This window comes from Manis pentadactyla, chromosome 1, assembly GCF_030020395.1.
Source record: "Manis pentadactyla isolate mManPen7 chromosome 1, mManPen7.hap1, whole genome shotgun sequence".
NCBI lineage: Eukaryota > Metazoa > Chordata > Mammalia > Pholidota > Manidae > Manis > Manis pentadactyla.
The window spans coordinates 88,331,228-88,344,593 of record NC_080019.1 but is presented as its reverse complement, the minus strand read 5'-3'; the positions used below and the strand labels follow the sequence as shown (position 1 = coordinate 88,344,593).

Genomic DNA, 13,366 nt, shown 5'->3' with positions numbered 1-13,366 from the left:
GGTTGTCAATAGTCATACATTAGACTATTATTCAGCAAGGAGAATAAAAGATCCACAATCAAATGCAACAATATAGATGAATCTCACAAATGCAATGCTGAGTGAAGAAGCCAGGAGCAAAAGAATACATGCTGATTGATTCTATTTACATAAAAGACCAAAACAGGCAAAACTAATGTCTGGTATTAGAAGTCAGGACAGAAGCTGCCCCTGGAGGAGTGAAGTGATGATGGTGGGAGAAGGGGCTTCTAAAGAATGTTTTTGTTTCTAGGTGCTGGTTACAGGGCTGTGCTCCATTGGAGAAAGTTCAGTGAGCTTACGCTTTATGAAATTTTTGTATATATATTTCAATTAACTTTTTTGAAAAATGGTAAACAGGCATTTTTCAAGAAGTAGGAAAACCAACACTCATATTTTGGATAGGAATTCCCTCACTTTCACTTTTGTTAGGAAAAATAAGGATTTTTGGAAGTGTACCTCTTTTATAAAATATGAATCTAGTAATGAAATGAACTAGGAAAAGAAAAGAACATAAAATCCTCAGGAGCTGAGTTCCTATCAGGGACTAAACAGTCCCCTCCGGAACTCTACATGACTTAGAATTTTAGAAGCAGGTCTATGGGAAGCATGAGCCTCTCATTTCCATTCAGAAATGCACTTTCCAAAGCTAGACTCTTGACACAATAGGGTTAATAAGTAATGGGCTTTCAATGTCAATTTATTATCAAAATATTTCCATCAGATGACAAGCCTGGAAAGATAAGGGGCTGCAGAGCTACATAGATGCCGTTTTCCCTTTTATTAAAGCCACTTCAGAGATAGATTAATTTTGAAAATCCTTCTTGTAAACCATAAGCCTTATATGACTTTAGACAACTTTCCAGTGGCAATTTTTAACCCAAAGTTTGTACGTACTTAAAGCTTTCCATCAATATGATTTATAAGTTTAAAAAGTCTCAAAGCTTCATCTGTATATCACTTTACAGATCGCAGTTCATAACTGAAACTTCAATATTCAATGATTACCTGTAATAATTACTTAGTCATAAATGTAGTTAATAATTAAATATAAAAATTATTATTTATACATAACTACAAATCTCTTAAAAAGACCAAGTTTTGAGAGAGAGAGAACAGGAAACTGCTTAGAAAATGGCAGGGAGCCTCAAAATCTCAATATCAGTCCAAGCAGGCACAACAAAAAACTATTTTAGACATTCTTTAGCCCTAAGAGTGCTTAAAATAAAATGATCTCAGAATGAATGACTGATGATTGGAAAAATTAGTTTAAAATTGCTTAAGTCCCAAGGCCCCAAATTGCATAAAAATTCTTTGGAAGAGTTTTGAAGGAGCATAAATGTTGCAAAAAAAGTAAAACTAAGTACTTAGGCAGTGTGTTTTTAACTCTCATATCACTGTTATGCTTTCGATGTTAACTGTATTCTTTAACCTCTCCTTTCTCCCCTTGATGAGAGATCCCTGTCTACATCAAGTGGCTAACAGTGTTTTCAAAAGACAAATCAAACTTGCAGATCATATGAGAAACAGAAATGAACAGTAATACTAATCTTTAGAGATGAAGCATTATTTATACAGTGAGAAGTGATTGACTTGATAGACATTAGACCCCCTTGTCCCACTACACCTTTTCCAGAATAACCTTTCTTTTTATTATGATGCTCTCATCTCTGTCCCCTTGCAATCACAGTGACCTCCAGGGCCGATTTTCTCCCAGAGTTCCCCATTTCTGTAGTGTTGGCAAGTCTAGCTAAGGGCTGCACCTCTCCTTCTGAAGATCACCAAATCCGGCATTTCTTCTCTGGATTCATGTATGAATTCTTAGGGCAATGAAAGGCTTCTGAAAACTCAGGGGAGTTCTGCAAAGTTCCAATAATCCTGTGAGAAAAAAGAAGTTGCCGTCAGCATTTGATACTCAAGTCTGTACCATGTAGGAGCTTTACAGAATTTCTCTATGTAGGCCAAGTGACTGAATTTGGAATTTATAATATAAAAGGAAATAAAGAAACTGGTAGAATGAAGCTGTTCTTTTCATTAATGGAGTTTTTAAAATGGAGAGGTAAAAAAGTATAGGAGTTAAGAGCAAAGACCTTGAAAACAGACTGTATAGTATGAATCCTGGTTATGAGTTGTATTTATTTAGCCTCTCCGTGCCTGTTTCCTTTTCTGTAAAATGCATATAATAGTTCTTGCACCTTAAGGCTGTCATGGGGAGTTCATTTATAAACACCCTATATGTGTTCATACAATAAAAAAACAATTCATATTTGGACTTGTAGTTATAAGAGTTTGGTCAAAGAATAACATCATGATTATTCACTTGAAAGGGCTCACACACAATTTAAATATAATAGACTTTAAACAGATAATTGTTCATTTAATTTAATAGGGAAAATAGCAATTATTTTCTTTTGGTCCAAAAGAACTCCATAGATATCAACAACTGGATTCTGTCTGAGTAACTGGAAATGGCTGGCAAAGTGCCAACTTCCTATCTCCGACCCCAGTGGGCAAAAACAACACCGTCCACCCTACTACCGGCACCAAGCAGCATTAGAGGGGGAGACAGGTCAGTACAAGGATGCAGAGGCGATGCTTTCGCGTCACCCTGAGCAGGCTCCTTCCCTTTTCTCCCGCAGGGACCATCCCACCACACCCACTTGGGCTGGGGGGAGGGCCCGGGAGGCGAACAGCCCAGGGTGGCGGGAAGACTAGGAGCCAGTGACGGAGGGGAAAGCTTCCAGCACAGGCCTCCACATCCAGCATGGGTGCGGGCGTGCGTTCAATCTCAGCCTTTCTCTTCCCTCTAACCCATTCTCCACACAGTGATCAGAGAGGTCTTTGACATTTGGATGAAATTCCATAGCTCCCTAACTTAAAACATTCCAGGGGCTTGAAGGAAATCCAGTCCTCTCTCTCTGGCCTCCAGCGTCCCGACGGCTCCTCATGGTGCGTTTCTCTTCTGGTTCCTCCACAGCTCAAATTACCTGACCTACGCTGCATTCCTCAGACCCACCAAGCTCGCATTTCCCCCTTAAGGCCTCCACTTCTGCTGACCCCACTCTCTGGAAAGTTACTCCCCAGGGACTGACTATGGCTAACTCCTCAGCCTTCGTGCCTCTGCTTAAGCACGTCTTAGAGGCTTTCTTCAAATGCTGTCCACATGAATTCCTCCTACTGGTACGAACCCGAGCATCACAAGTATCGCAGTTGGCAATGATTTGTTCTCCTTTACTCTCTGACCTACCCATTACACTGTAACCTCTATGAGGCCAAAATACTGTGGTTTGCTCCCTGCTGTACTCTCAAAGCCTAGCCTGTGCTTTGCATATTGCAAAGCTCAGCACATACTTAATCAGTGCGCCTGCCTCCTGGCTGTGATTTCAGGTATAGGAGTAACAGCATTATGAAGAAAAACACTGCTTAGCGTATTTGTTGTTTGTTACTATGGACAAACTGAGAGAAAGCAAGCAATTCCTTTCCCTATCCCCATTCCAAGAAAGAAAGATCTGTATCAAATTTCTAAAAGTCTGATGACCTAATGAGGTACCCAATATTACATCAATTACTTCTCAACCCCCACCCCTCCCCAACGCCTCCCCCAACTCTCCTATTCTTCAAGGAGGATATAAACTTTTGGCTGTATGTTTTTTAAGACTCCTAGAGGAGTCCTAAAGATGAAAAGGAATCTTCCTGGTATGGGGGTGTTGAGGTGGGGTGGAGGCCAGAGCTGAGGAATTTACATCTATTAGTCCACTCAAGAGGAAGAAGACTGGCCTCCTTAAGGCTGAAGAGGGGCCCAGTAAGAGTGGCTTGTGTGAATGACAAGGACATGCCTCCCACCCTGAGCAGTGCTTTAAAAGGGCCTCTGATAGGATGGCATGTGGCTGTCAGGGAGCCTGAACATCAAGAGTGATGGCTTCTGAGGCTCTTGCCCTTGGCCACTGGAAGTAAACAGAGCCACCTGACTTCAGATGGAGGCCTCAGACCACACGATGTCAGCAATGACCATGGCAGGCTGGAGGTGGAGGCTATTCCCTAATTTCTAGGCCCACATGCTGCCTTTGGATTCCTGTATAACCCTAGAAAAGAGTACCTTGAGAACTACTGAAATTAAATATCTCACTTCCTGGTTTAGGATGGGAGCAAAGAGCTTGAATTAATTTGATAAAATAATAATAATAATGATAACAATGGGACATTTTCTTATATCTGAAAGCTCAAAAACAAATTCACTTGATACATGATTTAAAGTGTTAATATATGCAGGAATAAAAAGATTTTAAGTACCAGGGATTTGTATTGTCTGTCATGTTAGGTTCTAGGCTCATGGACTTTAAGTTAGAGAGGAGCTTGATTCATTTAATCCAATTCCCTTCTCATTTCAGGAAGCCCTATCCACAGGCTCAGGGGAGGTCATCATGGTGTCCTGACTGTCCCCCAAACTGAGAAGCAAGCTACCTGACGGACAGGAAAGTATCTGGGTCTCATTGACTGGAAGAGCTGCTCTTTTTTGTTTTTATTTTATTAAAATTTTTTCAGAAGATCATGTCTGAGATGCAAACACAGGGGGGACAAGTATGTCAGCAAAAAGGTCCCAACTCACAACTTAATTCTACATTTGTCTTAAAAACATAAAGGAAACTTTAAAAAATACAGCTCAAAAAGAGAAAGTCTTCACAAAACACCATTGGGAGTTGGCAATGTAGCAACATTAAACCTGATGCATGCTCTGCTCTCCATTTTCAGCCAAACACTTCTCTTAGATCATTTGATTAGGAATAATTAGGTCAATGATGTACCAGGGCTTTGTTGATGTTATACACAACAAAATACTAATTCGAGTTCTAGGAAAGTCGAATTAGTATTTTGTTGTGTATAACATCAAATCTTTAGATGGATGACATAAATAATCTATTTCAAAAAGTAGACACATTATTAATAAAATGGATCTCTTCTCTGAGTGGGATCATATTTCATCAATAGTATATAGAATACTTACATGAATTTCATGCTATATGAAAACTGTGTAGCTTTTGTGTTTGTGTTTATAATAACAAAATTTTTATTGACTATTTCTTAGAGATTTATTTGAAATTTTTAGTTTACTGTAAAATACTTCACCATACTTCTGATATTTATTTCGTTGACACTTGCATTAAAAACATAAGAGATACGGAGTTTAACATCATGCGACCAAGAATGGACTTTATATCCTGTAACGTATCTGATCATTAACTGGATGTTTAAATCACTGAATGAACTTTTTGCAGTTAGTGGGTCCTCTGACAACCTTTTGTTACTTTTTTTAAATGAATGGCTTGGCTACAAGGTCAACAAGCTTCATTCATGAATAAACTATCCAATCTTTATCCATAACTAATGTCCATGATTTTCTTAAAGTAAGGTCACATTGATCAGCGTATGTTCCACTATAAATTCACAAAAAATAAATACCTGAAGAGATTCCTAGGTATGGACTAAAGATTAGCAAGTGTTAACAGGAATTCTGTAAGGCTCGCCAAATCCAAACTGATATTTATAAAATATCAGAAACCAATACTGATATTTAAGGTAAATGGAACCAACATTAGCTTTTGAAAGAGGATGTAGCCTAAACATGCTAAATCATAAAATAATAAAGAACAAAATAATCATATTACTCAAAAATGTCTACATAAAACACTATAAAGAATTTTATTTCAAAAAGTACTGGAAATTAAGCTGTGGAAAATATTTCCTGCATTATTGGTGGTGTTAGTTCTATCTAAAGTGCCTTTTTGTTCTGAGTGGAAGATAATAACAAGCAATTTAAGCATCTAAATTAGCACTTTTACTATTCAGGTAGTATAAAGATTGGTATCATTTTGTCTATTTGGATTTGCTTTTAAAAACTTAACAGACCCTTAAATATTACATGGAACTATTACATATGAATAACTTTATAAACACATTTACAGATTATACAGTAAATACCATACAACCATTCCCTGAAATGATTGTGGATGGTTAACTAAAACCAGATTTCCAGAACAAAAAAAAGTCATTTAAATTGCGGCTTCATTTCTAGAATATCAAGAGGAAATGCTTTTATTTTAAATACTAAAATTTTACAAGTTTATTATACAGTACATAAAACTTTAGTTAGGAAGAATAAAACAATTATATCTTAGACCTAACATGACGTTATAGTTCATCTTTATATCAAGTATATTTTGCCTTTTGTTTTTAACACTGTGGTTAAGCATAAAGTTGCAAAATCTCCCTCTATTTCAGAAATGTTTCTATACCAACTACTATGCACAATTTTTCAAAAGCAACTCAATGTCTACCAGTTTTTAAGGTTCTTTAAAAAATATGTTTGACTTTCTTTGTAGAGCCAGGAAGCAGCCTGTTTCCAAAACTAAATGTAACCTCAACCTTTTGCCAAGGAAATCCCTTTACCTCCAGAGAAAATAGTAATTTCCTTGACAAAAGGTTGGCATTCCATTTACCCTTAAAAAACAAAAAACAGAAAACAAAAAAAACCTCACATACTTCTCTTATTATAAATGAAAAATAGTCAAGAGGCAGCTTTTGGACCAGAACAAAGAAAATGAAGGTTACAAATAATTTCACACCTTTATAACAAAATACATATTTTTACAAATAAAAATATTTACATATCTATAATGTAATTATTTTTAACTTAAAATTGGGGGTAGAAAACGGTTGCATATTTACCTACTCTTAACCAGTGATCTGTTATCGACATTTTGAATGAGCTGGACATAACAAATGGGTGGCAGAAAACCCTTGACTGTCAGTTCATATGGAATGTTGCAAAATCTATATACTTTATTCATACTAATTCTTATTCTATTCATATCCTCTTATCTAAAAATAACCTTGGTACTAATTTTCAAATGCATATATATAATAAGCACTTCATATACATTAACATTAATCCTTCTAGCCACTCTCATGATAATTTAATCCTCATTTTACAGATCAAGAGATTGAGACAAGAGGTTAATCATAGCTTGTAAATGGCAGAGCCACGTTTTGGCACTCATTTCTTACTCCAAAGCTTGCATTTGTTTTTTTACCATACAAGTGTAAGGATACGTTTTCTGAGCTAGTCAGAATAAAGGAATGGAGTGGTGGAAGGCAGGCAATGTATACAAGGAAAGAGAACTAGGAAGAAACAAACAGAAAACCCTAACAAAAAGGCAAAACAAAAAAGTCAAAAAGCATCCACATGGGTAGATCTTTATTGTAGAGATAAATAGCTCCCCAATACTCTAGCTTTGAGGATGTCACCAAACTAATAAACAATGAAACCACTGTAATAGTCATAACAAAAGTCTATCATCAAAAAAAAAAAAGGTTAGGTTTTGTTCAGGATATTGTGTTAATAAAGCAGGAATGTAGAAAATGTACTTTACACAAAGAAATTTTAATCCTGTGGTTAAGATAAAAGTGTTGAGACAAATTGTAGCTATCAAAAAATTAATTTGCAGCCCCCATTCTCTGAGGATGTCACCTGTACCAGGTATTACAATAATACATAGTTAAATTAACCAGTGTTTATGGATATATGTTTTTGTTCATGAGGGTATGGAAGGAAGAACTTTAACAAATTAAGACTGCTATCATGGATTGTGTAGGCTTGTAATTGCTTTCTGTTATCCACAGAATCAGATTCATATACCTTCACTTCTGAAAACTTCCGCAAGGAAAAAGACAACTTTTGAAAATTAAAACTACAAGTTACAAGTCCAAACTATAATGGGAATTGATCCAGTGACTTGTTCATTGCCTAGAAAGCAGTGAATCTGGATCTTGGCAAGACCGATTTACCATGGATTATAAACATAATGAGCATACAATGAACAGTTGTTGAGTGACTGAATTTTGAAAGAACTGTTAAGACAAACATCAGATGATGATGATGACAATGATGGTAGCAGAACATGTCGAGTAAATTCGTTAAATTTTATATGTTCTGTTTTATTGCTTCATAATTAAACATGGTTTTTCCCCAGAAGAGAATGATCTGGGCATACTGTTCTATTTTAGGGAGGGTTTTTAAAACCCAGCCTTTAGTTCTCTTTGTTCCCAAACTCTGATTTCCAACCACTCTATAAATTTTTCAACTTTTTTTAGACATTGTTGCTAGAGAAGTGTTGTTGTTGATCAGGAAATAAGAGTTGAAGGATTATAGTACCTGGTGAAGGGGTAGCATTAGGAATTCAGTCCTAAATTAGATACACAGGGATCTAGGATTTAACATTTAAACAGTTTAGAGTGATTTTCTTTCAATTCAATGTTTTCTTAGACTTTCTGATTTGAGGAGGACTTTAGATATCCTCCGACTGAACCTTCTGCTCTGCAGAACATTTCTTTCCAGCACCCCTGATGCATTGTTCCCCTGGCCTCTGCTTCAAGGAACTCTCTCCGGAAGCTCTGGTGATGACATTATTCTCTGTCAGACAACCTCTAATTATTAGAAAGTCTCCCTTTACATTTGACGGAAATCTTTCTTTGGAACAGCTACTCAATGGTTCTAGGCCTAAACCTTTCACAGTCTCTTAGAAATGTCTTTCTGCTAACTTTGAGTAGAGTCACTGTTCTGAGGTGACATCTTTACTGGTATCCATCAAGCACTCAGCCTAGGTCACATATATTCCGAAGATAAGAAGAGCCAAGGTTATGCTTGTGTAAACATGACATTTATCCGATGTGTTCTGTTGATCCTATCTATGACCCTCAAAAGAAAGAAACAAAGAAAGAAGAAAAAAACCCAAGACACTGGATTTACAAATTTTATAGAATCAGAGTTAGAAAAGGCCAATTTCTAGATATGGAAGTAATGGAGCCAATATTAGAGCACTTTGACTACTGTTTAAACCCACTCACCTGAAATTGCCTGGACTGTGAACATCTGTTTTAATGGAGTTGACTGCATACTCTGGCCTGTAGGTCCCACACCACACCTGGGGGTGGGAATAGAAAAATGAAAGCAGTGTGCTTAGGTTCAATTAAGGATTGTTTTGGGGGGCAGGCTGGGAGTAAGGCAAACTTCTTATTGCAAAAATTAAATTGGAATACTGCATTCCCCAAACATTTACTCTTAAAATAATGTTCAGTGATAGTCTATTAGGAATATAATTATCATTAATATGATCTGACAGTTTGTTATACATGATGAAAGTTAGTCAAGTCAAATGCTCTGCTACAATTGATCAAAACAAGAAAACTCAGCATGCAATATCTAACTTACTATGAAATTGTAACTCAGAATAATTTTCATATCCATCTATCAATCGAGAAAGATACAATACCTGGGCAAAGTTTAAGAAGAATAGTTGTTTGTGATTTAGGTCAAGTCCAGGTAGTAATTTTTCTTCACCATTCTTTTTAACATAATTTTGATAGGCCTAGGCAGTAAAAGAAACAAAAACATGATTAAAATTTCTAAATTTATATATAAATCTATGCAAAGGACATGCAACAGAGTAATTTATCTTTTATATCAGAATCACCATAATAATATACTTAGATATGGCAAACTAAAATTATTTTACAGATTAGAAAGAATACTAGAATTTACTTACCAATGCTCTAAAAAAAACAGGGTACTGATTAACAGATGGCAAGAACCTAGCCTGTTTCAATCATGTATACTGATCAATAAATGTCAGTTAAATGAATAGATGACTTAAACAAATGATGAAAAAACTTACCTACTTGTTGTTCTATAGATAGATGGATAAGCCTGGCTAGTTGAAAGGATAGATTGCCAAGGGAGTCTGTAATTGCTATATTTAGCTTAGTCACTAGTCTTAGCAAAACAGATTAACACTAGATGTCCTTTGAGTGATTCTTGCCAAAAGTTAAGGGATTCTCTTAAGATCCCTTAGAGGCCTGAAATCCTATGATTTCAAGATCAAGGATTTGCTATTATTTTAGCCCTCAGAAGACAAAGGCAAAACAGACTGAACCTCAGTTACATGAGGAAGAAGGAACTTGAAAGTCAGAAAATGTTCTTAATTATTAAGAATTTATGGACCCTATTGAAAAATGTAGGTTTCCTCTCCTAGATATACTTAAGAAAGGGATAGAAAACACACTTTCTGAGATGTGTCACTCCCAATTTAATAAAGTGATCAATCAGTTAAGCCAAAGATAGATTTCATTTCTTCCTACTTGCTATAAACATAGATTTATTGAGTCTCTACTATGAAGAGATGATGGGGATATGGGGAAGACTTGAACCTGCTCCCTCTTAGGGAGCTCACAAACTATCAGGGGAACAAGGCATTCAATGTTGTGATTTCATATGTAATAAAATACTTGCACAATTATAATTTGCTTCACTTTAATAGTTCTGTACTTGTTTTAGGTGAGGATCTATATAGAAGTACCATTACTCCACATTTTGGCCAGATACTTACAACAAGTGACCCTTAATCTGGCTAAATATTAGAATCATGGGAGTATTACCCAATGTCTTCTACCTACAGGCATGATGGACTGACAGGGACTGGATTTACCGTCCTGCTGAAACAACCAAATGATGAACAAAACATATGAATGGATGGTTTGCATGACCCTGGACAATAGGCAAAAAGGAGAGTGACCTCTGTTAGGTGGTAAACAAATAAGATGAGCCCTGTGATTGCCCCAGCTTATTGCCTTGAGCACTTCTAGGCTACAGTAGAGAAGGGAAACTCAGTTGGAGCCTGAGGGGCTCCTTGAATTGAGGAGAAGGAGCTGAGGGTTCAGGGACACCAAGAACAAGGTGCTGAAAAGGAGAATCTACAGACAGAGAATCTCAAGAGATTAGATGGCCCACCAAGTATTCAGCTAAGTCTGTGAGTACATGTATGAGCAAACCACCCAAGACTAGGGAAGGAACCACACAACAGGATTAGAGATAAAAATGCCTGGTACTCACACAAGTGAAAATGGAAGACCTCAAGATTCACACAGCAGGGTCTTGCCTCAGCAGTGGAGAATGATTTTCCCTAGGCTGAGCACTACCCTAGCCCCAGCTAACAAGCTGTAAAAGCAAGTTCCAAAAGGATCAAACCATTTCTCAGGACGTAACTGTGTCCTAGAATAAACCTCAGGAATATTTATAGAAAACCCAAAATATCTAGCCCCCAAACAGGTAAAATACATAATGTCTGGCAGCCAGTAAAACAATTACCAAGGATTCAAAGAAGCAGCAATCTACCATCCCCCAGGACTAGGCTGGGGGTCATTCCTTTGGAAACTTTGCAACAAGTTGAATGTTCCAAGCTTCACAGTCTGACCATCCACATCATTGCCAAGACACAGGCTCACCAGTCATCTTTCCCACACTGCTCTGATGCTTGCCCTTCCCTGACCCAATCACTGAGACTCTACTCGTTTCTTCTAATCTAAACATTTTTACGGTGGGCAAATAACATCCCCTACATCTTCATCTACTCCATGGAACACGCCTTCCATCTTTGTCTTAGAGGAGCCTGGTTCTATCCTGGAGAAGCACCTTTGTTCCCTGTACCTTCCCAAGTAGGCCCTCCTTATTGTCCCACATGTGGGCTACTTCCCGGTTTTAGGAAGCACTCAAAACTACCCACATTCCACCTTGTTGTTTCTAAGGCCACTATCCCTCCACTCTTTTGTGGAAACCCCTTCTTTTTCTTATGCACATCATCTACTAGACCATCTTTGAATCCTTGTTCAAATCATCAGATAATGACATCTTTTATGGAGGGTTTGCAGCTGTATCTCCAGCACGGAGAATAGTGCCAAACACACAGAACAGCCCTCAACAAGTATTTGTTGACCACAAGACTCAGTGGAAGGCTAAATGAGATTCTAAGGAATGCTCTATCAGTATGCTCCTCTGGGCATAGAAGTTTGTAAGATTGCAAGGCCATATGCTGAAATCCTATCACTTCAGTCCCTCATTGCATCATTGCCACTGGATGGTGGTTTATGCTGATTATTGTTCCCAAATACTGTGTGTATTTCACCAGCTGTGAAATGGATAGTCCTGTTTAGTACATTGATCAATGACTCTGAAATAATCCTTTTTGTGGGGCATCTACTCCAAAAAATTTATTTCAGAGATTACTTCTTAGAAAAATGTTGCCTCCTATGTGGAACTTGCATAACTCCTCATTTCTGCTGATACAACATTCTGTGATTCCTCTTCTCCCTGACTTCTTGGAACCTTGGAGTCCGCTGTTCAGCTTGACCACTACTGGGTTGCCTCTTCTGGTTAGCACATTTATAATCCCTTTTCTCTTTGTGTATTTTCCATTTTCAATTCATCATTTATTTCTTAGATTATATGTGTCTTACGTGTCTTTTGCAAAAGGCTTTGAATGAGTAATTAAATGTGCAAAATATACACTCAAACCACTGAAATGAAGAAAGTATTAATACTCACTCTGTATGCTTGGCCAATACCTCCATTATCAGCAATGTTTTCTCCCAGTGTATTAATTCCATTGAGCTGTTAAAAAAGGGAAAAAAGATGCTGAAAAACTCTAAACTGTTGTATTGTTAGGAAAGCATCAGTAATTCACTTGAGATTGAATATATGAAAACTTTCCAAGAGGATGCTGATGACATACATGTTGTCCACCTGCTAGGTCCCAGGAGAAGTTTCCATACTGGTACACCATGCACTGGGATTGGTCTTTAAAATTATTTGCAGATTGTTGAGTCCACCAGTCAACAAGGTCTCCATCCTTGTTAAAATTTCTTCCTGGAATATATTTATTTAAGTAAAATGGAAATGCATTATATCAAGAATTGCAATAAGATACCTTAATTCAAAGTGCAAGGACTGAAATACCACTGTGTGTGAGAACATTAAATTGGACAGATGATGAGGGAAACTTCTTTCTCATCCAGAGTTGATGAACCTGGACTGCCGGGACCTGCTTTGCTGATAGGCCTTAGTACTAATGCAGACATTTCACCCACTTGGCTCTTGACATCTCAGCCGAGGCCACCAGATAAACCATTCCTGAAATCATGCCTTGTTTCTGTTGGATGGTTTTCAACTGAACCAAGTCTATTTAAATTGATGTTTTGAGATTTAAAAAGGTCAATATTTTTATTCTGGCACTCACTGCATGTCTTAAACCCTTCATGAGACTTTGTAGACTCAGAGTTTCCTTCTGCTTCAAGCACAGAGAGTCACCTTTCCTCCTGGAGCTTTCTGGCTTATGCTAAAAGCACTGATCTTTCCCTTTTCTGAGCTACAGTGGCATTTATATATAGCACATGTTTGGACACCTAATTTCACCATGCATTTAATAGTTTCTATGATTAGTGAGTAAGAAAAGGTATGAATACA

The 13,366-nt window shown here is 37.3% G+C and overlaps 1 protein-coding gene across 6 annotated transcripts in view; it reads right to left on the bottom strand.

Annotated features, from left to right (window-relative positions):
• Positions 1-688: 688 nt before the first annotated feature.
• MME (membrane metalloendopeptidase) overlaps positions 689-13,366 on the bottom strand; it is a 95,382-nt gene continuing 82,704 nt past the window's right edge. For all 6 annotated transcript variants that reach the window (XM_036904151.2, XM_036904148.2, XM_036904153.2 and 3 more), the window contains 5 exons: positions 12,636-12,769; positions 12,449-12,514; positions 9,345-9,440; positions 8,920-8,996; positions 689-1,896 (listed from right to left, as the gene is read on the bottom strand). In XM_036904151.2, the coding sequence (XP_036760046.2) occupies positions 1,797-1,896; positions 8,920-8,996; positions 9,345-9,440; positions 12,449-12,514; positions 12,636-12,769 (473 nt within the window). In that variant the 3' untranslated portion in view covers positions 689-1,796. The remainder of the gene's footprint in view (positions 1,897-8,919; positions 8,997-9,344; positions 9,441-12,448; positions 12,515-12,635; positions 12,770-13,366) is intronic.